At 46.2% G+C, this 25,744-nt stretch overlaps 2 protein-coding genes across 2 annotated transcripts; one reads left to right on the top strand and one right to left on the bottom strand.

Annotated features, from left to right (window-relative positions):
* Window positions 1–1,548: 1,548 nt before the first annotated feature.
* DOLPP1 (dolichyldiphosphatase 1) lies at window positions 1,549–10,223 on the top strand. The gene is made up of 7 exons (XM_014307152.2): window positions 1,549–1,653; window positions 3,237–3,321; window positions 3,581–3,680; window positions 4,416–4,514; window positions 5,786–5,914; window positions 6,431–6,520; window positions 7,376–10,223. Exons 3-7 carry the CDS (start codon window positions 3,613–3,615, stop codon window positions 7,410–7,412), a joined length of 423 nt encoding a protein of 140 aa, XP_014162627.1. The 5' UTR covers window positions 1,549–1,653; window positions 3,237–3,321; window positions 3,581–3,612; the 3' UTR covers window positions 7,413–10,223.
* Window positions 10,224–10,316: 93 nt separating this feature from the next.
* On the bottom strand, window positions 10,317–24,607 carry CRAT (carnitine O-acetyltransferase). Its single transcript, XM_014307129.2, has 15 exons — window positions 23,970–24,607; window positions 22,600–22,863; window positions 21,998–22,116; window positions 19,867–19,920; window positions 18,828–18,993; window positions 18,097–18,271; window positions 17,475–17,653; window positions 16,361–16,461; window positions 16,067–16,186; window positions 15,463–15,585; window positions 15,196–15,331; window positions 14,679–14,741; window positions 14,045–14,182; window positions 13,310–13,521; window positions 10,317–10,991 (listed from the first exon to the last, which is right to left on the bottom strand). Exons 1-15 carry the CDS (start codon window positions 24,111–24,113, stop codon window positions 10,961–10,963), a joined length of 2,025 nt encoding a protein of 674 aa, XP_014162604.2. The 5' UTR covers window positions 24,114–24,607; the 3' UTR covers window positions 10,317–10,960.
* Window positions 24,608–25,744: the final 1,137 nt, after the last annotated feature.

The following is a 25,744-nucleotide window of genomic DNA, read 5'->3' as shown; positions in this document are numbered from 1 at the left end:
CATAATCCATTGCTTTGGGAACATTTGGAATGCACCTGATGCAAGACAAACCTGCCATATGGAGCAAGAAAAGTTTCAAATTCGGTGTCTTCCAATGTTTTTCAGGTTAAAACCAAAGCAGAACCTCACTTCAGTGGAAACCCATCATGCCTGGGGGTTTTGTCCTCCAAAGCTTCCTCCTTTCACCTAACTCCTGCTAGGAATCCTTGCTGATGATGTTGCTGGTTCCCAAATTTAACCCAGAGTTTGGAATTCCAGAGGCTTCCATGCACTGTACCTGATGTAACCACAACTATGCAATAACATCAGCAGCATGAACTTTGTTGTGAAGGGACAATAACTTCTTTTTTTATCAGTTCCAGCACTCAGAGGCTGAGGTTAAAGTCCTTTTCACCAAGTGCTGCTTTGAAATGTGGCTGTGTGGGCTGGGGAGCCTGGGTGTCTTGCAGTGGAATTGATCTAGGAATGAGTCCAATGCTCAGACTTGCAGAGGCATCCTGTTTCCTTTTGAGAGGAGGGAAGAAAGACAAATTTGTGTGGGGGCTGAGCCTTTTGTGATGGGATGGAGAGGATCTGGTCTGTGAGAACCAATACTCAAAGTACCCATCTCTTCTGCTGCTCTCTGGGTTCATACAGTGAGTTTGTGGTGACTTCTGTATTTAAAGATGCTCTGGCAGACAGTTCTCACTCTTCTCATACAAATTGCTGATTTGGAGCAAAATTGCTCTGATAATTTTTTATGTCCTCAGAATTTGTGCTGACATCTTTTCTCCAAATACTTCTGTATGTGTCCCTTTTTGGGGAAGGGAGACAAGAGAAACTGGGATCAAAATGCACAGCTGCTCCTTACTGCTGCTGCCCACTTCTGTGGCTGTTGTAGCTCAGAATAAAGGTTTTGAGGGACCCCATGACCTCTGTGAGGTCCCATTGCAGTTCCCTGATTCTCCCTGGGGGATAACTAGACTGTTAATGATTTGGGTTGGAGGCCCAAATCCCCCTCTACGTGGTACAAGTGGGCTACTGGTTAAAAAGGCAGTCTCCTTTATTTCCCTGGCATCTCCTGCTATGTTTAGCTATTTATTTCCTTCCCATTTTGCTAATGCTGGTGTTCGTGCAGACACATGGTGAGACAGATTAGGAAGCTGATCCAGCTGAAAACTAACCCATTTTAGTGAAGGAGTGGGAAAGGGTTTGTTTGGGGACTTTTGCTGGCTCAGAGAAGAAATAGGAATGAGGGGAAGGGAAAGATGCTGCCTCTTTTGCAGCAGCCTGTGCTCGCGTTGGATTAAAGTGGCTCTGGGCCCACACCCATGGTTATTGTTGTAAACTGGGTGTAAATCTCTGCTGAATGATTCCAGGCTCCTTTCACCCTTGATTTTGAACCTGCACGGAAGCTCTGCTGTCTCCCTGTCATTCTGGAAACAGGGACTGGCTGCACTGCTGAGTTTGCCCCTCTGCTCTGTGATGCAGGGCTCTGACTGACCCATGTTGTGGTGGCAGGCAAGTACCTGTGAGGTTCACACTGATTGGTTTCTCTTGTTTGTTTCCCCAGGTGATTTCTCTGGCCAGCTTTTAGCTTATTTGAGTCTTGGTCCAATATTCATTATTGTTGGCTTTGTAACACTCATCATATTCAAGAGAGAGCTTCACACGGTGAGTCCTTCTCTCCCTTCCCAGCCTCTCCTTTTGACAAAAGTCTTTTCCTTTGTCACCTGGGGCTCCTGTATTCACACTTCTCTTTCCCGCTAAAAGGAGCAAGCTGAGGAAAGCCATCTTCCTGTCAGGGAACAGCAGGAGACACTTAGCACCCGTACCAGGTTAAAAGGCTGCTTGGCCTTTTCTGAGTTCTCTGTTACTCTGGTGTGTTTTGGACATTATCTGTCCAGAACCATCGAGGGAGATGTCTGAGGAAGTACAGAATGCTGTTGCAGAGTGAGAACACTCCCAAGATCCAGTAGGATCATAGCCCTGGGCAGCATATGCAGGAAATGGTGTGTGTAACTCAGGGGGATGCACTTTCTTTGAACTACTGAGACAGAAAAGGGGATAAAAATAAAACCTAAAGCTTTCCAAGGGAGTGGATCTGTCTTTAAGGGCTGTTTTTCAAATGTGAGTTGAATACCAGGGGCAGAAGAGACTTGTTTAAATCCAAATTCTTAAAATGCTTTTTATCTGCTCTGCCAGGTAGTTGGGAATCAGTGTCATGGATAAACTCCCTCTAGGACATATAAACCTCTTGTAGCATTTGTCCTCAGTAAACAGATAAAACAGGGGCCACTGAAAGGATTTTGAGTGTAGGGCCACAGTGTCATGGGAACCAGTGGCCCAAGGGACCTGGGAATAGGGAACTCTTAACTAGGGAAGGCAGCTGTACAGTTTTTGACAACTCAAAGGTTTTGTGTTGGCCCAAAAGAGAAAAGAAGCCAGAGTAACTATTGCACAGATGTATAAGCTTCTCAATACAGGGATTTGCTTGGTGGTGGTAACAAGATGAGTGTTGAGGTTGATTCTCAGTTCTTCGTGTGGGAAGTCACCACTGGGCTGGAGAGGGACCCTGGCTGCCTTGCAGCAGCCTGATCTGTGGCTCAGGATGAGGAGTGAAAAATTCCTTCATCATGTGAAATGAGACTGAGTGCTAAGGAGGCAGTGTCATCACCAGCTGGGAATCTGATCACAGCAGCAGGACTAATTTAGGGGAGGTGTATGAACTGTGAAGTTGAAGAGCAAAAATAAATGCTACCAGGTCTGGCTTAGCTCAGAATGTGAATTCCTCTTGGACTGAAGACAGCAGCTTCAAGATGAAAATATTCATAGAAGGAAAAGCCAGAAAGCATAAAAAGTCACCTTTGTTCTAAACTATTTACCCAAACAACAGTGTCTGCACTCCCCCTGTTGGTCATTGGGAAAAGCCAGGTCCCAAAACCTGCCCTATTAAAAAGGTCACTTTCTGCACTCAGTGGTGCAAGGTGCTGGCAGAAGTGCCCTGCTGTGTCATTTTTGTCTTTGTGTGTGTCAGCTGCTGAAAAGCTGCATGTACACAATATGTTGCCAAATAGAAAGTGAGATGAAAATAAATGCTTCTCTTCTCAGGTATAGAATTTGGAAGCCATTGGTTTTAACTCTAGTAGTCAAAAAAGAAAATTAGAAGCATAATGTTTGGGGTTTTGTCAACAGAGAGAGCCTGGTAAGTAGAAGGATCTCTTAGAGGGGATGACACAGCTGTCTTGCCTTCACAGATCTCTTTCTTGGGAGGGCTGGTGTTCAACGAGGCAGTGAACTGGTTAATAAAAAATGTAATCCGGGAGCCTCGGCCGTGCGAAGGTAGGGTGTGCACCATGAGTGTGGTGGTGTCAGGGGAGTTTGGGGTGGAATGCTGACTGAGGGGAGTTACAGGGGTTTTCCCCCTTTGCCTCACGTTGGCTGTGCATGTTTGGGTGTAAAAAGGCTGACAGAGCCTCCTGAGCAGGGACGTGTCCTGGGAACTTTGTGCATGCTCCAGCAGCATGGGCTGGCTTCACATCTGGAGTGTTCCAGCTGCTGACCATACCTTGACCATATTCTTTTTTTCTTCTCTTCCCAGAAGCCCATTCAACAGTGACCACAAAATATGGGATGCCGTCGAGCCACTCCCAATTCATGTGGTTTTTCTCTGTCTATTCTTTTCTGTTCCTTTATTTAAGGTAAAAATTCCGGGTCAGGTTTTGGCTGTTAATGTGTTGAAACACCTGAAATGGGTGGCTCCCTTGCTGGCTGCCACTTGAGTGGGATAATGGAATTAAATCTGAGGACCTGCACAATTTATTGTAGCTTGGGTGGGATTGGAGCATGTCTGTCTCAATCTGAATGTAGGGCTGGAGTTTCTTTTTCTAAGCTATAATGGTGCCCCAGTGTGAGGAAGGAGGTGGGGGAAAGGGAGAAGAACTGAAGAGCTGCTTTCTCATTTTGTCTCGGTTTCAGTGGGGTTATCTATAATCTTTTGGATAATACCAGCTGTCCACTTGCATGACTTTTTAGTTGACTTCCATTACCAAGTACTGGGTTTACCTGTGCTTTAATGAAATTCTTGCTGGGACATGGCTCTGGATGGAGGAAGACAAAACTCACAGTTCCTCCTGGCTCTGTGGGTGATGGAGGGACTCTGTCTTGGCTCCCTGTTGCACGTGCTCAGCACGTGCCTCTCACATCACTGTGAGCATCCTGCCCTCCATCACAGCAACCCCTGCTCACAGCTGGAGAGAAGCACCTGTGGCTTCTTGGCTGCTCTTTAACTGCTGCCAGTGGGACAGATTGCTGCTGGGATGGGATTGAGCTGCCCATGACCCCAGTGGAGTAAAACTTTCCTAGGGTTTCAGAGGGAGGGAGGTGAGGAGTGCTCAGCTCCCTGCCCTGTGCTAATGGCTCTCCATCTCTTTCAGAATGCACCAAACAAACAACGCGAGGTTTCTGGATTTGCTATGGCGACACGTGCTGTCCATCTGCCTCGTCACAGTGGCTTTGCTAGTCTCATATAGTAGGTATGGAGCAACTGTTTTCTCTTTTGCTCTCACACAGCCTCATGGCCTGTCCCAGCCAGCAGCCCTGGCATTCCTCATCCTGCCTTTGCCACCTGATTCTGCACTGCACTGTACGAGTCAGAGCTGTGTAGAAGTGTTGCCATGAAACCCAATAAACAGAGGTGCTCTGTGTGTGGTGCTTCACAAGCATTTACAAAATCCCAAATCAGCTGAGCTTGTGCCAGTTCCCCACAGGCTCCAGTGCCATGCTCCATCCAGCCTCACTGCCTCGCCCTCTTTCCAGCACTGAGTGTGGAGGCATTGCCCCATCTGGGCACACCAGCATCTGCAGCATGTGCATCCACTACAGATGATCAATCCCACTGTTTTGCTTGATCATTAGTTAATCAAAACACTTATAGCTGTTGGCTTGCAAGATTTAGTTAAGATGGATAAAGAAAATGGAACTGTGATTGTGATTTTTCTTTTTCTCTTTAGTAGATTAAATGTAAAGTGAGCTCCAGTGATTGTAAAAACAGACAAATTCAAGCTAGAAACAGGGTCACATTTTCCACAGGAAAGTAATTACCTGTTGGCACAGTTGACTGTACGCTACAGCTGATTACTTATTACTAATTATTTTAAAAGCCTGACAGGACAAATTTGTCAGAGGTATATGGTCTAATTAAAACAAAATTAGAGGAAATCAAGTGACCTATGTTAGACAGATGGTGAGATAAGATGATCATAATGATATATGAGCAAAAAGAATTGTGAATGTAGCTTGTGCACACATATAACAGGCCAACAGTGCAGCTCTGAGTGGCTGCAGTCATAGTGAGCACATTGGTCATGCAGCCTCTGTGCCTGTCACATTGGAGATGCCCCAAAATCACAAAAAAAATTGCTGTCCATGTTCTTAAAAGCCTTTAAGCCTCAGGTTTGGTGGCCTGGAAGAGACTTGTCCCATTACTGCCTTTGGAAAAGTCTCTTTTGGAACTAACAGTATTAGTTCTTCAACTGATCCAAAGATGGATGAAGGAGAATGTGGAGGGTTATTGAGTTAAGCTCAAACTAGAAGTGCTCCAAGCTGAAACTGCTATAGCAGGGAAGAATTTTCCCTATTTTTTTCCCCAGTATTTTTGCCAGCTCTTTACTGAAAAAAGACGCCCACTTTTAACACCTGGAGGATAACTTGCACCCATGTCTGTGGGTCCAGTGACACCTCAGCTCGTGATTCTTGGCTCCTTTTGTTTTAAAGCCTGTCTGGTGACTCTTCTCTTCCACTGCAGGGTTTATTTGCTTTACCACACCTGGAGCCAAGTCCTATATGGAGGTGTGGCAGGAAGCATCATGGCCATAGCCTGGTTTGCCTTCACACAGGAGATCCTAACTCCCCTCTTCCCGAGGATAGCTGCGTGGTAAGTCTCTTTATTCTGTGGAGGTTTGTTATGGATGTTAGAAATGAGAATTCCTGGGCTGTGTCCCAGTTTTGCATACTGGCTGTTGTGTAACCTACTTTGTTCCTCCATGTTTTCTTGTGCATGCATATATACAAAGGATCATATGTCCTTGGTAAGGGTGGGGAAAAGGGAATTCAATGAATTGCTACATTTTGTAAAGCCCTACTAAAGCTGTGAGGTGTGGCAGCCTGCTGGAGGAGCTCTGCAAGATGAACAGCAGACCTTTCTTAATGAATGTGTAATGACCCAGTCAAATTGCAGAGCTATTTACATGTAACATAGTCTGGAAATATTGCATAAGGAAAGAAAAAAATATTTTTTTAACATGTAACAAAGAAAATGTAACAAAGCCTGAAGTGATAGAATAGTACTGTTAACTAGGCAGGTTTTGGTTTTGTTGGTTTTTTTAAAATCAAAATTCCAGTGAAGAAAGTCTAATTATTTCCCCCTTTCTACCACATTGTCCTTTTTCAGGCCAATTTCAGAGTTCTTTTTAATCCGAGATACCAGCCTCATTCCTAACATCCTGTGGTTCGAATACACAGTCACAAGAGCAGAAGCAAGGTAAGTTCTGTTGGGAGTGGAGGAGCTGTTGCTGCTCTGACCTTTCAGATGCACTTATGAATTAATTTTCTGATATGTAGCTGATAATTTTCAGCTACTGTGGGTAGAATAGCTTGAAGTAAGGAAATACCAAGTTGTGGGTTAATGACTGCATCTGAAGGGTGAGTCTGTAGAGGGTGTGATTCAAGAATTTAATCTCATTTAAGTAGCATTTCAGCTCCCTGGCTTATGGTTTTTGCAAGCAGTTGTTTATAATCTTGCCATCCCCATGTGAGCTTGTGTACACTGAGGATGGGGTGGGTGTTCTGAGAGTGTGCAGAGTGGGAAGGAATGATCAGCTTGGTGGGAATAGCAGGGACACTTCAGTTTTGTGTGGAGCTAAGCAGAGGCATACTTTAATCCTCCTGTATTTGCCTCTGGCTTGTTTCAGCCCCCTGGGATGGGGCTGGATTTGGTGGTGTTCACAGGGGTCCCAGGATGAGGGAAGAGATGAGAATCTTGACTTCATGTTTCAGAAGGCTGCTTTATTATTTTATGATATATATTTTAAAAAATGATATACTAAAACTACACTAATGAATAGAAGAAAGGATTTCATCAGAAGGATTGAAAGGAATAGAAAGGAATGATAATAAAATCTTGTGACTGCTCCCAGCCTCGACACAGGTGGCTGTCATTGGTCATCAAGTAAAAACAATTTCACGTGCTGGGTAAACAATTCTCCAAATCACATTCCAAAGCAGCAAAACATGGAGAAGCTGAAGCTTCTCAGCTTCTCAGGAGGAAAGATCCTAACAAAAGGATTTTCCATAAAATATGTCTGTGACAGCTGGGTTCCCCTGTGCTGCCTTGCAGGAACAGACAGCGCAAGCTGGGTACGAAGCTCCAGTGACCGGGACCAGGGCGCGCTGTAATGGACACACAAGAGCAGAGACCTGGGAGCAGCAAGGAGCCTTTTTACAGACGGACCAAAGGAACAGGCAGGGACCATACCCAAAACCTGAAAGCCTTTGCTCTGCTTTAGCAGCTAAGCTGGATGCTCCCTGATGCATGTGGGACCGTGCAGGAGTAGAAACTCATTTTGAACACAGATGCACATGGTTGGATGTACCATCGTGTCTACGTCAGGGGAGGGGGGAGAAAATGCCTGGTGTCGTGTTCGGGGGAGGGAAAACCAAAAATGAATCCTTTCTGTGACTTTTTTTTTCAGCATGAAATATACACACTATTTATTTATTTTTTTAAATTGAACTATTGTTTATGGGGTGGGTGAGGCGTTGATTGTGTGTTTTGCTTTTTTTTTTTTACTTTTTTTTTTGGAAGAAGATGACAAAACTATAATCTCAAGTTGGTCATGTTTAATTAGGGCTTCTAATTCTTACATGGTTCTTAGGAGGGAGGGGATCTAGGAGGGGTGACCAAGACAGAAGGGAGAAGAAGACTTTCCTTTCTGCAGTCAGTTTGGGAGATCAAAATCAATTCCAACTGTACTTTGTACAGACAAAAAGACAGACTATAAAGATCTAATTTTTAACACTAGTGACAGTTCTGCAGGGAATCCTGCACTGATACCAGTTAAGAGGAGTGTGTGTGTAAAACAAAGAAAAACACAAATATACTGACTCTTATTTTTTTTTCCACTGCTGCTCCTGTTGTGTAATTAGCAAGAGTGTCCTTTTCAGAATCTCTTCTAGGTGGCAAGACTATCATACATATCTCACATTTATTCCATCTCTTCCTTTATACTTTTATTATCTCAGGGTTGCTGTGATCTGTACAGCTTTTGTTGTACTGATTGTGCTGAGGGCACTGGGAAGCCCATTGGTTATAAGCAGTGCTGTGCTCCAGTGTGAGTCAGCCCAAAGCCTTACAAAATTCCGTTGCTGGTCTCTGTCTTAAGCACTGGATTTTTTTTCCTGTTAAAGCTTAAGGGAGGGATTTTTAAGAATGAACATAGTGACAACCATAAATGAACAAGGCAAATGACTAATACCTAGCTCAGCTGCTCTCTGAATTACTCCTTGAAGAGCCCTGTTAGACTCCATCCATGAGCTCCAAGTAGGGAATTTATCCTAGCAGAGGCTCCATCACAGTAGCTTGGTTGGGGTTCTGCAGCTGTAACCTTGAATGCTGAACTCCTACCAGCAAGTTTTGCTCTCCATCCTTCTTCCATGGATTGTGCGTGGGGCCGGTGGCGCTCTGGGTGCTGTGTCTCTGTGGGAGTGTGCCTGCCATCTCTGTGTGCTGGTGATGCCTACGACCTCTGTGAGCCATCAGTGACCTGCCAAGGGCTATACTCACAGTGCTTCAGGGCTGTGCATGGACACTTTCTGTATTTCTAGTATATAATGCAGCAGTTCAAGTGTAACTACAGAGAAGTATTTATTCAAAGCACAATTGACTTGAACTTTCACAGATAAAGGACAGCTTCTGAACTGGCTCAAAGGTCATCGGTGTGCCTTCGATGCAGTCATGAGCAGAGGTAAAATGACTGTCACATCTCAGTCTTGCTGCTTGTTTTACTATCTCCACTTTAATCAGACTCCTGCATTATAAAGCTGCTTGAAGTCAGATTTTTTTTTTTTCTGTTCATCCTGGTTATTTTTTTTTAAGTTTTCATCTGTGCCTGTTGCTATAGGAGTTTGTGTGTTTGTGTGGAGCGGGAGCTGCTGTTGGACACTCAGAGTGTAAACTGTAGAAAGTGATCCTGATTCAGGAGATCAGGAATGAAGGCTGTTTAAATTTCTGTGTTTAAATAGCTACGGGTAGTAAATTAACTGTTTTCAGTTGGTACAGCAAGTAGATATATATATAAATTTTTTAAGAACTGTTTAGCATAACATAAGCAATCCTGTAATATCTGAAGGACCCAAGCACTGGATCTGCTTTGAAGGTGCATCATAATCAAGAGGCATCTTGCAGCTTTCACAAGGACATTTGATCTGCCTTAGACCAGCTCTGTTGGGATGAGACAGGACATCAGACAGGTCCCGTGACATGGTGGTACCATATGTTTCAGTCTGAAAACTGGTACTTATGTCTAGCAAAACCATTCATTTTCTCTTTATATCTTTTGTAAGTGCACTGACAAAGCCAGAACAGAGATCACACCTCTCTTCCAAGGTTGCTGAAGGAGTGGATTGTTTCAGGAGTGGCTTAGCACTTCCCCAGCCTCTCGAGCTGTTACAACAGACTGCTGGAAAAAATAAATATATGGAAACACCTATTGAGCATAGGGAAGAGTGTTCATCTCCTCATGGAGAGCAGTGCAGCGTAAAAAGCTGTTCCACTTCATGTTGCCTTCAAACCTAAGCTTCCTACAGTAATTCTTAGGAGTGAGGGAAAGGAAGAAGAGCTCTTGTAAGACACTGTAATAAACTCTCCTCTGTTCTCTCTGAATTGTTTGTAATCTGCATCTTCTGCCTACTTTTGCTGTACCTTTTCAGAAATCTTTGCAATACTTGATATATGGTAGAAATTCCTTAGTGATTCCATGGATTTTCTTAACTAAATGGTGCTGTGCAGGAAAAAGATTTGAGCTCTGCCTTATTATCCTACACTTATATGAAATCTCCTGCCACTAGTTTTCTGAAACTGAATGTTTTCTTTGGAATATGTGGCTTTGCAAGCAGATGCTTTCTCTTCCTCCCCTGTACTCAAGGGGGCTGGATGGATATATGACAATAAAAGGAAGGTGACAGAATGCTGTGGTTCACTGTTCTTGCTGTCCCCACACAATCATTGTCCCATTAAGGGCAGTTACGTAACTTCTGCAGTGTTTAAGGAGTTTTAAGCCTTTTTGTAGCATTTATCTGTTTATTGTGTCCCAGTTTATTCAACAAACATTTCCAAACTTTGCATGACATGGATCCCACTACCCAACAGTATTTAACACAGCTAACCAGCAAAACATGCAACACTACCAGGCTGTGTCAAAAATTGCACTCACCCCAAGAGTTATCTGAATATTTTCAGTCTACGAGTTTCTGAAATAATTTGTTCCAAATCAGTCATTTTTCTGGAGCTTTAGTTTCTTCTACTTAATGTGCCTTTAAGACAATGGGCATCTCTTGATAAAACAATCAGAAACAGGGAGAAGAGTATTCAGTAAGTCAACAGTGAAAAAATCTTGAAGATACAAACCAGAAGGACATCACATTTTAGAACTTGTACAATAAGAAAAGACTTTCTAAAGGAAAAACCTTGTAATGATTTTAGTGTCCTTTCAAGCACTTTAAAAATCAACCTCATTCATCTGAATTTCAGCTCTGTGTTTTAGTAAGGATGCATTAGGTGGTTTATGAATCTTGTATCTCTTTTAGTCTGCTCCCTGCAGCTGTACTCTGCTGAAGCTAGTGGGATGTCCAGATTTAGTTCCAGAATAGATCAATCCAATCTTCTGAGGTACAGTCTTCATCAGCACATGCTTATGCTTAGTCTTTAATAGGCACTTTGCTTTGAGAGCCTTCCCCTTTGAGACAGAAATGGAAAAGGGCCAGTGTTAAATACTTCAGTAGTGCTACTTGTGCTTGAAGGCATTGCAGACATGGAAAAATAATTCATCCCCTGGTAACAGAGGCTGATTCAGTATGGGGGGAGGATTACTTTGGCAAAATGAATATTTTTTTCCATGTAAAAGGCTCCATGAATCCAGATGTTATTCCAGTAAGGTTTGTTCTTGTCTGTAGTATTTACACAGTCACTTAGAGTTTGATAATACTGAGTATCCTCTAGTAGTTTTCAGTCTGATTGATACAGAGGAGTCACCAGAGCAGGGATTTCTGCTTGCAGGTCTGCAGTGCTCCTATTCATGTTTTTAGGCTATCTCACTCCATTCAGGATTCTTCTAAAAGATCAACTAAATCCATGTAGATGATGTGAAAGTGGCAGTTCAATCAAGTTCAATACAATCACTGGCTGTGCAGGTGAGTTTCAATTAAATTTTCCTCTTTTAAGGTATGTTATTAGGTATAAGATAGAAGCTTTGAAATAACATCCTTTCAGGAAAAAAATGCCAAGAGCATTGGCATGTATATTTTGAGAAACAAATTAGAATTATTTTTTCTTCTTTTACTTTAAAAAGCTTTAGTGCAAATTTGTTCATGTATGTTCATCAAGGCACTTTGATCATGTCCCTTGCAATTATTTCCCTGTTAACAAAACAGGCCATCACACTCCTAATGCTTCTTATTTATGGTGACATCCCAGCAGACACATCTTGAAGGGTGTGCAATTTAAATACAGAATTCCTACTGCAGAAAGAGCACTAGAATTCTTTATTACCATATGGTTTTACTAAATAAAAGTGTAGTCAGGAGCTTGAGTTCTGACAGATGGGTTGGAAGTAGTTCCTATGCTACCATTGTATGTTAATGTTTATATATAATCTTTTACTGTCTCAAGTTTGTCAACTGAACATAAAAACAGTATCATATGATTATGTTCTCTCACAGAATAAAGCTGACACAAATTGGAGTAGTATTTCAGTAAGAAATAACTCCCCAGAGTGGCAGAAACGGTGCTGTGCAGGAACAGTGCAGAAAAAGCCCTACAGCTTTCTTCCTGTTTTTCAACATTTTATGCCTTGTTACAGCAGAGTGAAAGAAGGGTTTCTGCAGCTGTTTTTCCTTTGCCCTTTAACAGATTTCAACTCTGTGGGCCAGGAATGGAAGTATGTGTTGGAGTTCCTGATCAGAAACATCCTTATTTGTCCGCAGCTCAGGCATAACATTGTGCACAAAAAGGCTGTTTCTGAAAGCAAGGTGTAAAACCACATTGGGTTAATGTGTGTGTCCTGAAGGACATCAGGCATGTGGCTTGTTAATAAAGAGTCAGCATCTTTTTCTTTTCCTCAGCTCCAAAGAAAGGTACAATGAAGCAAGTCCTGCTAAATGCCTAGGAAATTCCTTCTCATCTCTGCAGATATGAAGGTACCTAAAGCCAAAGCTGGCAGAACTTACATGAGGAGAGTTTTGTAGAAGGTTTATGAGGAAAAAGCTTAAGGCTGAGCTGGATGATCAATGGTAGGACCATGGCAGGAAGCTTAACAAAAAGCCCAGACCAAGAACAACAAAGAAAATAACCTGAAACAGTAAAAATCACCTCAGTTTGTATCAAGTCATGTCCTGTGTTAAGAGGGTCAGTGTAAGACGAAGGAGATCCCAGTGTCCTGAACAAGGGGAAAGGAACATTCCTGTAGAGCCTGTACTGGTTGGAATGCCTGGGATAAGTAGTGCAGTGTACTCTAACAAGACTGGATCTGCTCTGGCTGAACTTCCTTCTCCCCTTGCTGAAGCTGAATGATGAAGGCTTTGCTGGAGCAGTAGAAAAATCTTCAGTCAAGACTGGAATATGCTCTTCAGAAGATGAAACCAGGAAAAAGACTTGGTCTTACAGTAGTTCTATCATACAATAATCATTCCCTGCTTCTCATGGACAAGAACTACCTTCCTCACCAAACGGATTTAGACACTGGCAAGGACTGTGCTTTCTGTATTCCCTTACAGTAGTTTTCATAAAAATCATATTTGCGTCCTCTTTGAGGACAGGAAGGTGCACTTTGCATTGATGGGAGAGGCCCTCTCAGTTCTACTTTGGTTTGGGGCAGTGTTTCCTCTCACTACAGAGTCTGACATCTGTGGGTGACTATTCTGTAACATCTTGCTGAAAACAAATGGTAGATACCTTCTTAGGTTCCAGGGCAAGCTGTTCTCTGAATCGTTTTCTGAGGAACTGGGAGCTTCAGTGCATCAGGGATAGCCCATTTAACAGGGGGGGTTTCCCTCTTACAGTTTGGATTTGGGAGCAGCCTGGAGCAAGATCCTCATGTCTAGCAGTGCTTTCTCAAGGTAATGTGCCATGCGGGCTGCGTTTGTGTCAGCACAGCTATTGAAGGCTGAAATTGCAAAGTTGATGTGTTCCTCCATCGGATTGTAACACACTCCGTAGCCATCTGGAACCACGGGACCAAAACACATCACACAATCTGTCTTGGCTGGCACCTGTGGAGACAATGTGATTAAAACCTTCTGACCAGTCAGAGAAAAATGAAACCATCACATGGAAATAGCTCTGTCAACAAAGGAAACTCATCTCATTAAACTGCTGTAGTAGGGCCTTTGGTCACCCTCACCTCCCATCACATGTGCTGGATCCTACCATTTAGCAGCAATGTGTTTTCCTCTGCATTTGCACAGGAGTGCCTCTCCCCAGGGCAAGCTTGTAGTAAGTCACAAGTAGAATTATTCAGTAAGAATCAGAGCACAGCACTTAACACAAAGCTGTTCTGGCTGCTGACTTCATTGATATCACTTTGATTTAGACACCACTCTTGGTGATCTTGGCTTTGGTTATGATAGTGAGGGACTGTGGCAGGTGTAAGATCAGATCTGTAGCTTGTGGGATTGACTTACAAATTTCTGACCCAATGTAGATGAGTTTCTAACGAAAAGGAACCAAAGAGAAACATGGAGAAGGAAGGCATGAAAAGGAACAGAGAGAGCTTTTGGCTCAGATGAGTTGTACCTGGCTGGTTGAGAGGTTGAAGTGCATTGCAACAGCATAGGCTGTGTCCATGAAGAGCTCAGGGATGCTCACCAGGTCCTCGATTGCCTGGAGCTTCAGCCCCAGGAGGTGCCGGTCTATGGCATTGCCCCGTATGGCCTGGGGAAAGCAAGGATGGACAGATGAAAGCCAGGCCTGAGCAAAACTATTTCTTTGGGTTAAAGAAAAGAACACTTCTAAAAAGTCTCTAAAGTTAGAAGGAAACTAGATGTTGCTTTTAAGACCAATAATCTTGTTTGTAAGGACTGTGAAATTAAACACACCAGTGCAAACAACCTTACAGTTCCTGCCCATGGACTCCCTCTGGTTTAAGGGCTCCTTGTGCAACTTCAGTGTTTATCAGCAACAATGATAGTAAGAAATGAAGCTATTGTAATATTTGATTCTCTCCTTTAGGCCAGTCACAAAGGACACTTACACACCAGCTTGGGAGGATTTAGTCTGTGGCTGTGCAGCAATGTCAGATCAGACCTTTGCAACACTGATGGCCACACCACTGCTGTGTCAGGAGCAAAAGATGTTCAGGTCTTGTCTTTCCTCAGAGCTCTCATTTGCTTGGTAAACCCCCAAATCTGTCTGTACAGAGGACACTCACCATGTCTGTGTATTCCCTGTGGGCCTGTGTGGCTCTCCTCAGCAGGTCAGCTTTCTCCTGGTCCTGTGAACACACAAATCTGTTTAAGTTTTTCTGCAGAATGGAGAACCTCATTTTGGCTGTTCTCTAGGATGGAGGACATTTCTGCTTTGTGTGTCTGTATGAAATTCATTTATATTTACTAGATTTAATTTCTGCATCATTTTGTTTGGCAGCATTACTTCATTCTGAATAGAGTTCATCCATCAGTAGCAGAACTTAGTGTGAGTAGCTGAACAGCCTTACAAAGGACTTTTTGGTGGGCTTAGAAACATCCACATGATGTTTCCCAGGCTTTCAGTGCATACGATAGAAAAGTCAAATCAAACCTCTGATGTGTAAAGATACTGCAAGCTATGGTTTAGCTCAATATGGGGTGCAGCCCTCCTTAGCTGAAACCAGATGACACAGGGTTAGCCAAATAAACAGCTTTTCTCTTTTCTGGATTCCTCTTACTCCACTTCTTTGAGGTCCTCACCGATTTGTCAGGGCTGTCCATGGACTGCACAAACTTGAGGGAGTGCACGGAGGTGGAGCGGATGGTGTCGGTGCGGCCCAGGCGGAACATCCGCAGTGACGCGCTCTCGTACGTGGCACAGGCGCGGCTGTACATCCTGGGACAGCGAGGAGAAAGTCACACAAGTGAGTCTGCCCTGGGAGAGCCTTGTCTGTGCCAGCTTTAGCAGGCTCACATGTTTGAGTCTGTCAGTGAGGAGGTTGAGGAATGACCTGTGGGTGGTCTTACCTGTAGTATGCCAGCTGCAAGGCCAGCTGGATAAAAGCATCAGGGCTTATCTTCTCTGACTTGGGGAAACCTTTCCCAAATTGATGAAAGACCATGACTTTGATATCCAGATCTTCAACCATTCTACAAGGAAAGAAAGAGGAACTGTTCCTTTGTTTGTTGCCCATTCTTATAACACAGTGGAATGGATTTGCTTTCTCAAGGCTCAGGGGGAACAGGCCATCTGGATCTGACTTATGCAGAGAGCTCCAGCACACATAGATCTCTTTGGGCAGCACCACAAAGGTAAGAATTTTTGGCCACTGCTGAAAATCTCCACCAGATTAGATGGTCATGTGTGGATTTATACTCCAGTATTCTTGGCTGGATCCAGTAAAGCTTTGCTCTTTCTTAGCAAATGGGATGAATCAGTAATAACCCTTTTCTAGCTCCTCTGACCTTATTCCTGGCAGTGCTTTTCAGCTCAGCTCAATGCTGTTGAGCCCAAAAGTCACTGGGAAAACTCCCTGGCTGCAGTGGGGAAAGCCTCATTTAAACCACTGACAGGCTCCAAAGGGGGACAAGAATTACTTCCTCAGTTACCCACCCAGTTCTCCATACTCACATGTTGAGGTTTTGCTTTGCCTGCTCTATGTCATTCTTGATTTCTGGGGTGATGTTAAACCGCAGCTTTTTGGGCATTGGCAGATGAACCGTGGGCGATTTGCCCGTCTCGGGTTTCTTCCTGCACAGAGAAATGGTTCAGTTTGAGCAGACCTTTGGCATGAGACCACAGCCTGGACAGAAATGCACAGGAGACCTTCCCTGACACCTTGTGACCCTGATCACAGCCTGACAGACCCCCCACAGTGCCAATAAGGGATCTCCAAAGCTGAGGAAAAGCAGGGGCAGGACTCACGTGAACTCCACGATGTGGTCCAGAAGAGCAACGATGGGTGGGCCTTCTGAGGGAGCGTGCTCATATACGAGACCACAGGAGCCATCTTCAGCAACGATGAACTGGGACAGAAGCATGAGAGGGGACAGTGTTGAAGACAGCCAGTGTGTGAGGCAGAAGATACCCAGAGAGACCTCAGTGTCTCCCTGTCTGTGTCAGAGCCTGTCTCTGCACTCTGAGAGGTCTCCTTTAGCAGCACAGCAGGGGAATCCTTTCAGCGGGTGCAGAAGATACATTGCAGAAGAGCATTGTTACAGTTTGCAAAATTCCCTGGATAAGGGTGTGCCTGACATAATGGTGTGCTCAGTGATTTGGCCATACAGAAAGGTGCAGTGGCTCTGGTTTACTGAGATACACCCAAAGGACAGGAATAACATTGCCACATGCTGGCTTACCCTTACTTTTCAATGAGCTGGAACATCTAAACTTTATCCCCTTGGTGAAGAGTTCCTGAAAACACTGTGAAGAGTAGCTGAAAACACTATGAAGAGTTCAGCAGGTATGAGAAGAGTCCTCTAAAGCACCATTGCTATAATCTGCAAGCCAGGATATACCAACTAATGAAGGAAAAAGCTCCAACAGCAGCTGCTGTTGAAGGATCTTGACAAGACTGAATGGAGAAGAGATCAGAGGGATGCTGTGAGATGGCGGTGCATGTTTCAAAAAACTAAACAAAATGCCATTGGGCAGCTTCTGGCAGAACCAGGAAAAGTGACAAGCCTGGAGGACATCTAAGGAACAGACCTCCCATCGTTTTGGCTGCCTCTGAGCAGATGAGGCATTGTTGACCGCAGGCAGAAAATTGATTTATAAGGAACACAAAGACCTGCTGCACTGAATAAACGTGGGCAGAGGCAGAAAAGAAACAAGTCCCTGAGGCAGCAGCAAATGCTGGTGACTGCAGGGGGAACCACAGGATCTCACACCGTCAGCCACCACTCCTCATCTCCCTTTTCTACTCTCTTGACATGAGGACCTTTGCTGCACAAGGTTCCTGGGAGTTTTTAGACTTCTGTAGTCTCAGGAAACACCTCCAGAGCCACCTCTTCAGTACTTTTAGAGCATCAGTTCTTACCTGCAGGGTTTTGTCGAACCATCGGTTGCCGCTGTTCAAGCGGCTGCCGCCGCCGTGCAGCATCTGCGCGGCCACGCGGCTCTTGTAGATGTCCTCGGACACCCGGGGCATGGGGGCGTCCAGGCACACGGTGCAGATGCTCTTCTCAATCGCACGCACCGACTCCTTGTTGGTCTTATCTGGGAGAGAAATGAACTGTGAGTAAGAGGCAGTTGTGTCATTGGAAGGAGAGAAATTTGAAAGAGTGGATTTGAAGGACGCGGTGTTGGGTTCCCACCGTACCTCAGTGGGGGTGCACACAGCTATTAAAATTGCAGCCAGCTGGGCTGTTACAGGTGTGAACATGGCTGCATTCACTCTCCTTTTTTCAATTTTCTTACATCCTACCCATTTGCAAGGCCACAAACTCTGGGATTTCACTAAACTTCATACTTTGAATCTGTACCTCCCAACCCAAAAATTATAACAGATTGCAATGATTGCTTCTTTAAGGTGGAAAGCTCATGTTATCTGTCCAAAACAAGCTTCCAAAAGAAAAAACTGAGCAGAGCACAGTGGGGAGGTTTGTTGTTCAAGGATCTGGAGTGTTTCTTACCAGACGTGTGTTAGGGGCTCTACAGACCTTTCAGGAGGTTGTTGTAGGCTTTTGCCCAGCTGTTTCGGTGGTTGGTGGTGAGGATCCCAATAGGTTCTTTGTTTGTTTGGAGGGAGGTGTTCCAAATCTTCTCCAGCTGAATGAAGAGCTGCTCAGCAGTAAGGGGAGATCCATCACTGTTGTAAACATCCAGCTCAAAGAACTGAACATGAGAAGAATAGACAGGGACAGAGACAGTGAGAGAAGACAACTGTCCTGCCCCGGAAACTGGGAACAGCTACTTTGAGAAGGTAAGGCCTGGCTGAAGAACTCAGCTTGCAAGACTTTTGAAGGATGCTCAGAATTGAGACCCAAGTCCAGCTTCCTTTGCAGGGCATAAATACAGTCCTGGTTTTATGAAGCCATGGTAACAAGGACCAAGGAGGAATTCCTGTTTCTGAGACTAAGTTGCAGTGGGAGGGTTTGTTATCCAAATTTCACTTTCAGTTTCCAGTTGCAGACATGGTGTCTGGGCTTTGAGAGACAGGAATTACAGGGACAAGAAACAGAGGAAGGAAGACAGTATTTTTCTGCCTCTAGTCTGCTGGTTACACGTGGAAATTCTGCTGCTGGCCAAAGGGGATAAAGGGAGGAGGAACATATCCCTGGTGAGAAAAACCTTGTGGGCAGAGACTGTTATTCCCTTTCCTCTGTATAAACAGCTAGCAAAAGGGACACTTGCACCTCAACCAACCTTGAAAGCCCAGCAGTTGCCTTACCTGGAAGTTATGAACGACTGTGATGTGTCTGGACTGCTTTTTGCCTTTGGCATAGTTGACAATGGAGTCCCGCTTGGGCCCGGGAATGCGGCAGGATGAGAGGATCTGGTAGTACTGGTTCATACAGAGGGGCTTCCCACCCATGTACTCCACTGGGAGGGTCTCACTGGGCACATAGCAAGATAAGGAGGAAGGAGGGAGAGAACAGATCAGTGTGAGCGGGCCTGTAGTCCCCACACAGGTCACAGGTTCTGCCCTGCAGCTGCACTCCCTCCCTCCCTCCCTCTGGCAAAACCTAAAGGTATTGGTGGCATAAAAAAGGGGCTGTCCTTCCCCATTCCTAGCAGCTTTCTTAGTACAGGCTACAAAAAATGTCTGTCTGCTGGCCTTTCATTTGGGAAGGAGAAAAACCACTGTCCTTTCTGTGACACCAGAGAATCAGGTCTCTGGACCTAGTCCATGGCTGTGGCTCTGAGTGATGAGTACCTGATGTGATTCATGAACTAGGCAGGGGCTCAATCACTTGCTTCTGCAGTCATATTCCAACCACCCTGAACTTTGTCTGACTGTTGGTGTTGGTAAACATATTTTTGGACTTTAAATAAGGTGTGTCCAGCAGAAATTTGCTGGTGACTAGAAGAAAAAGGGTAAGGGAGGAACAAATTTCTCTAGAGCTCATTCCATCTAGCTGGAAGGTGAGAAACACCAGGAACCCAATGTTAGAGACTCAGATTCCTGCTGTCTGAGCTGTAGCTTGTCCTGTGAGCAAACAGAAGTGCAAAGCTCTGTAAGACTGTCAGTCGTGCTTGCTCCCTCCAAGCATGTTCCCATGCCAATGAAAGCATTAAGGTAAACAAAGAACGTGAAGACAGAAGAGTAAGTTTGCTTTTTTCCACAGGAGGGGACTGGGGATTACAGTATCTCTTTCCAAATCTGTGCTGTCATCTCTTGCCTCTCTTTGTGGCAGATTTATGGACAAGGTTCAACCTCTCTGTGACGTTAAAGAAGGTGTGAGCTTTCAGGTGGGTCAGTAACTCACTTGTCAATCATGGCCTTGAAATCCAGGATACCCTCGATCAGCTTGGCAGCAAACCTGGAAAAATACCAAATGTAACAAGCTGAGATCAGGCACAGATGTGTCTGGGGCTGAGGGACGAGCTGAGGAGGATTAGCAGAGCTGTTCTCTGCTCCTCAGGAAGCTCAGCCTTTCTGCCAAGCCCCTGTTGTGCTCATCTCTGGTTCACTGACACAGCCACTCTGGGCTGTGATTTGAAATTGCTGGATAGTCGTACTGTGTAGCACTTTCTTTTTTTATGTGTCTTACTACACAGCCAAGGAACTCTGGACAGCTTTCAAGAAAGAAGGATTCAGTCATGCATTAGTGACCCTCTAACAGCAGTGTTTGCTACTGATGTGTTACAGTTTTATCATATCTGAGTTCTGATTCTCAGCATTAAAACAGCACCAAGGATTTCTGCCTTTCCCTGGCTAGGGGCCATCTTGGAATGTCAAGCCAAGATGCAGCTGTTTCTCCCTGCATCTAAGACAACACTGACTGAGTTCCTACCCCAGTGAATATCCTACTGCTAACATAACTCTGGAGAACCTTCCTCTGGCACTGAGGGCTTGGAAACAAAGCAGATGTGCTGCATGAGGACACTGAGGTGTTGTGTTTACCAGGATCAATGTAAACAGTGCCAATGCCACCTCCCAGCAGGGCTGTGACATGCCACATCAAGCTGCTTAGCTGGAAGTGACCTTCTCTTATCTAGATTGGCCTTCTCTGACATGGGAGCTCCCACCTGTCCCTGCAGGAAGGAGGCAGGAGGTTACTGGGACAGGGGGTTGTGTTTTTGGCTGAGTGACATGGTGCCAACATTTGGCATTTGCAGGCAGTATCCTTTAGATTGGCTAGCCTGCCCATCCCAAGGAAAGATCAAAGGACACAACTCCAAGAACCTAAGGGTTCTGTGAAATGAGACATTCTGCAAAGTAGTTTTCAATTAAAACTCCTCAGCCTTACTGCAAAACATGAGGGAAACACCAGTAAGAGTGTCTGTGTTCCTTTCCAAAGAATTAACAGCCTGGAAGCAGAGTTTGGGCCCAAGGAGACGGGGGAGGCTGGTTGACTTGTTTTCAGCCAGCAGTTTTGCCAGGTTAAGTAGTAAAAAACCACCACTTTCCAACTTTGCCTTTTGCTTGTGGAAGCTTTAGTTTCAAGCTGCACTGTCAAACTTCTTTGTGCAGCCACAAACTACCCAAACACACATTTAAATTGTATTTTACACAGGAGCCCACCTTCTTATGCAACTGCTGAATTTCACTGGTTGGGCACTTGCAGCTCTCCAGATTATTTGGAAAACTTAAGAGTGAATAATACGACAGAGAGCTTTCAAGACATTTGTGTACTCTTGCACTGTTGTGAGGCTAATCCTCTGCTCAGGTGTATCGAGGGGTGGGAGGGAGGATTTGTTCTCAGCCTCATTGATCCCCTGGCTGGTACTTTTGATCTGCCAGGGCAATGCTGACTGGTAACTGTGGCAAAGGTACCTGTGTAAAGGTCACTGCTTTAGTTTTGCAGATGGATTCAAAACACACTGCTAGTGGTGGTTAAAAATTAAAGGGAGCCCACGAGGAAGAGAGGGCATGGCAGGGTCTGATTGCAAGGAAAAGCTTGGAGTGGGAAGGCCTGGTCACTGTGGTTTCCCAAAACATGAATCACAATGGGGGACAGTCCCTTTCAGGCTCCTCCATCCTATAAACTAGCAAACTCCAGAGGCATTTCTGGGTGATCTTCACATGCCTGGGCTACTTTCTGTGCATCCTTCAACTGCACACTCAATCACAGTGCCTCCAGTACATCCTCACAATGTTGTCAGCCAGTGATGGGCCCATTTTGCAGTGAATATCTGTGCTTGAACAAAGACCTCAATGTAGTTTCTTAGTCCTTGTTTAATACCTGAACCACTAGACTCTTTGGTTTTCTCCCCTCATGAAATATTTAGACAGGTGCAACCAGGAGTTTCCTTACAGCCTGGCAGCCTTGCCCTTACAGCAAAGACAGCTCAGACCTGGGGACTACATTACTCATTCCCAATCTGCCTTAATACCCTCATCCCTGTTGAGCACATCCCACCTATAACCTAAGGGAAGGTAGAAAAGGATTTTACCTCAGCTGACCTTGTCGATCCAGAAAATCCTGCTTAGGTAAAACCACACCTGGGCTGGAGTGGACCACAACTGGCAAGCGATATTCCAGGTAAGCTGTCTTCAGCCACCAGTCTGAGAGCTGGGATGGAAAAAGAAAACATGCAGGGAGCTGCTGCCGCTGTCCAACCCAATTCTGCCTGATGGGTCTCAGCATCCTGCCCCCAGTTCTGTCCCACACTTTGCAAACAAAGGGGGGATTGCAGGGGTTTGTACTACACAGGTGGAAGGGGAAAGGAGGATTTGAACAAGGCATGGGTGGCTTTTGGTGCAGGGCTTGAGCAGAGGGTTTCACTCAACTTCTTGAAGCAGCTGTGTGATGCTGACAGGTTCAAGCCTTCAGCAGCCAGAGGCAGGGCCAGTGACTCGCTGTTCTGCCATAATCTCTCTGCTCACCTAAGCCCTGGTGAGGAGTTTGCACAGCTTGGGGAGATCAGCAGCACACTGGTCAGGAAGGTGACACCATTAAAACACAGGTACCAGTGGATGCAGCCAGGACAGGGAAGAGATGAACATCACCCCTCCACCCTCCCAGACCAGAGCTGGGCCCAGAGCCCTGACCTACCCAGTTCTCTGTTTTCCTGGCTCTTCTCTCCAGGCCTTTCTGCAGCCTCTCGCCGACGCCTCCCGGCTTGCGGAACTCGGCCACGAGCTGCTGCGTGTGGCTCAGCTCCTCGGGGCTGATGATGGGCTCCAGGGCCAGCAGGTACCGGTCCAGGGTCTGCTGCAGTGGGGGCACGGGCAGGTGGGGCAGAGCTTCCTGGTGCAGCTGGAATCTGCCCACGATCTTGTTGAGAGCTGTCTGCTTCAGCAGGCCACAGGGCCTGGCCTGCAAAGCACAGAGCAAATGTCGAGACAGAACTTCCCCCGAGGGAGCAAAGAACCTGGATTTAGGAGACTCCATCCCAGCCTCTCCGTGGGCACATGGGTGTCCCAGCCTGGGAGCAGAGCACAGCTGGGTGCTGGAGAAGGGTGCAGGACATCCAGGAAAGCTGTGAAAGAGAAACTCCGAGATCCCTATTGTCACTCCTCAGAGAAAATGCTGTTGGGATAATGGCACATCTCCCCACTTTGTGGACACCTTCCAGTTGAGAGTCTCCATGTGATGACAAAGTCAAACCCATCCCATGGTAAGTGGGAAGAAAGTTGTGAAAAAAATAATCATATACTATCAGAAACTTTCACTAATTCTTACAAAAGCATAAGGCTAAAAAAGCAGAACCCTTGTGCCAAACCAAACTACCCTTTTGGCTTTGAGGAGGCAGAATTTAGCTAAGTTTGGAGTAGGATTAAAATGCCTCTTCTCTGTCTATTCAGGAAACTGTGGGTGAAGCCAAAAGGCTCCTGTGATCCAACTGGGTCATGTGGGAAAAAAAGCACCAACCACTTCCCTGGCTGGAAAAATATAGCACAGCAAACCCAAGTGCTCACCAGGAAATCAACTCACCAGTTTTCCCCAGAAAGAGTAACAACATCGTTTTGGATGAGCAGGGTTGCACATTCTTCAGTTTGAAGATGTTTCAATAGTACTCTCAAGGTTTCCAGTTCCCTCTGCACCTCCCTCTCCCACAGATCTACTGAATCAGACACTCTTGCAGGACTCTGGACTTTGCATTGTCAGTGTGCTGAGAATGCAAAGCCACTGAGAACACTCCCTTTGACTTCCAAAACAGTGAGAAAATAGCTGTCCCCACGCCTCCTCCCAGCAGTTAAACACAGAGAAGAAAGAGCTAATCTACAAGGTGTTCAAAGCCCCCAGAAGCTGCCTGGTTTTTGGGCAGCTGGGTCTCTGTGGGACCTGAGAAGAGCTGTGAGATTGAGGTTTGCAGAAGGAATGAGAAAAACAACAGGAGAAGGAATTACTGAAGCATAAAAGAAGAGTGGAACTGGGAGGAAATGAAAGGTATTGATCACAGCAGCTTGGGCATACTGTACCTTCTCTGCTTGCTTCTGCTTCCTATCCATGGCCGGTAGGACAGAACAGACCGTAAAGCTCTCCCTGGGCCTGTGTGGGTCTCCTCTTCCACCTGACAATGTGCTGCCCGTGCAGGGCGTCACCTCATTAGCCAACTGCCACATGACTGCTGCGACCGAAGGGCTCCAGGGCTGGCACAGCTCCGGCAGGGGACAGGAATTATCAGATCACTGGATTGCGACAACTGCCCTCAAGGTGCCCCTCCGGGCACCTGATCAATACCTGGCTAGAGCCTCTCTCTGACAAGCTCTGGGCTCCAGCTAGGGCAGGAGTGGGGATGTTGTTCCTTCAGCCTTTACCTGGACCATGAAACTACTGTAGCTGTTGGGAGAGGTACCTGGACATAAGGCAGGAGAGACCCAAGTTTATGTCCTGGAGGTGGCACCATGCATGCTAACTGTCCTCACTCCCCATGCATGTGTGCTCAGAGGGAACAGCCCAATCCTCCCTACAAGCAGCAGGAAAATTAACACCAGTGGAGCAAGGTGTGCAGACAGGGCTAGCCTGTGGGCTGACATTGCTGCTGAGCCACCTTCCAACACAGCAAAGAACCTTTTCCAGAACCTGCAAAGCTGGTGGGAAAGGAAATCCACCTCCTGGGGGGCAGAAGGAATTTCCTAGCTGATTCTTAGCACAGCCACAGAGTTGAGTACCAGGATGTCTGAGGTTTGTCTTTTATTTTTACATCATAATCTGGTGTGCCCCTTAAGCCCAGAAACAACTGGGTGCCCTGCCTGGCCTCTCAGTAACTGAGTGGATCCACACTGAGGCTGCTGTTCTGCTGCTCTGTCTCCTGTCAGGACCAGAAAGGGACTGCAAAGAGCAGCTCCCAAGCCTGGCACGAGTCTGACAGCTCTGCCCTGTGTGCAGCACGTTGGGAGCCACCGATGCCATCTGCCTGGGCTTCCCTCGCCCCTCCCTGTCCAGCCCCAACTGGACATCTCAGTACAAGACAAGGCACTGGTGGAGAGGGTCCAGAGGAGCACATAAAGATAATTAAGGGACCTGAGTATCTCTCGTATGAGGAGAGTGACAGACTGTGACTTCATCCTGTTTAATCTGAAGAGGAGGAGGCTGACAGGGAATCTCAGCAATCCATATGAATATCATCAAAGTGGGCGTCAAGAGGGTGGTGCCAGACTCCCTTCAGTGGTGCACAGTGACAGGAGAGGAAGCAACGGCCATAAACTAAAACACAAGAAGTCTGCCCTCAACACGAGGAATAACTTTTTTACATTGAGGATGGCAGAGCACTGTGCCCTAGTGCCTGCCCAGGGATGGTGCGGAGTCTCCCCCTCTGGAGACACACCTGGACACGTTCCTGTGTCACCTGCACCAGGTGACCCTGCGTTGGCTGGGGGGTTGGACAGGGTGATCTCTAGAGATCCATCCCTTCCAACCCTGACAATTCTGGCACTGTCATCTCCGTCCCGGACAGCTTCACCGTGCACGCTGCCGCCAGGCACGGGAAGAAACCAGCGGGCCTGGGGGACTGACACCGGCAGGGTCCCTGCCCCGCTCCCGGGAGAGGTGGCACCGAGCGCACCCGCCCGCACGGCCCTGACCGGGACCCGAGCTTGTGTTCCAGGCCGGGGCGCGGGGCCGGACCCGACAGCGGCACCGCCGGGAGCGACCGTGTGCGCTGCCCCGGCTAAAGGCCCCGCACGGCCCCGGGCTCGCCGCCCGCCCACTCTGTACCCTGCCCGACGGAGCGACCCTCTACCGCCACCCCGCG

This window comes from Geospiza fortis, unplaced genomic scaffold (assembly GCF_000277835.1).
Source record: "Geospiza fortis unplaced genomic scaffold, GeoFor_1.0 scaffold27, whole genome shotgun sequence".
NCBI classification, from domain to species: Eukaryota; Metazoa; Chordata; class Aves; order Passeriformes; family Thraupidae; genus Geospiza; species Geospiza fortis.
This window is presented reverse-complemented; position numbering and strand designations above follow the sequence as displayed.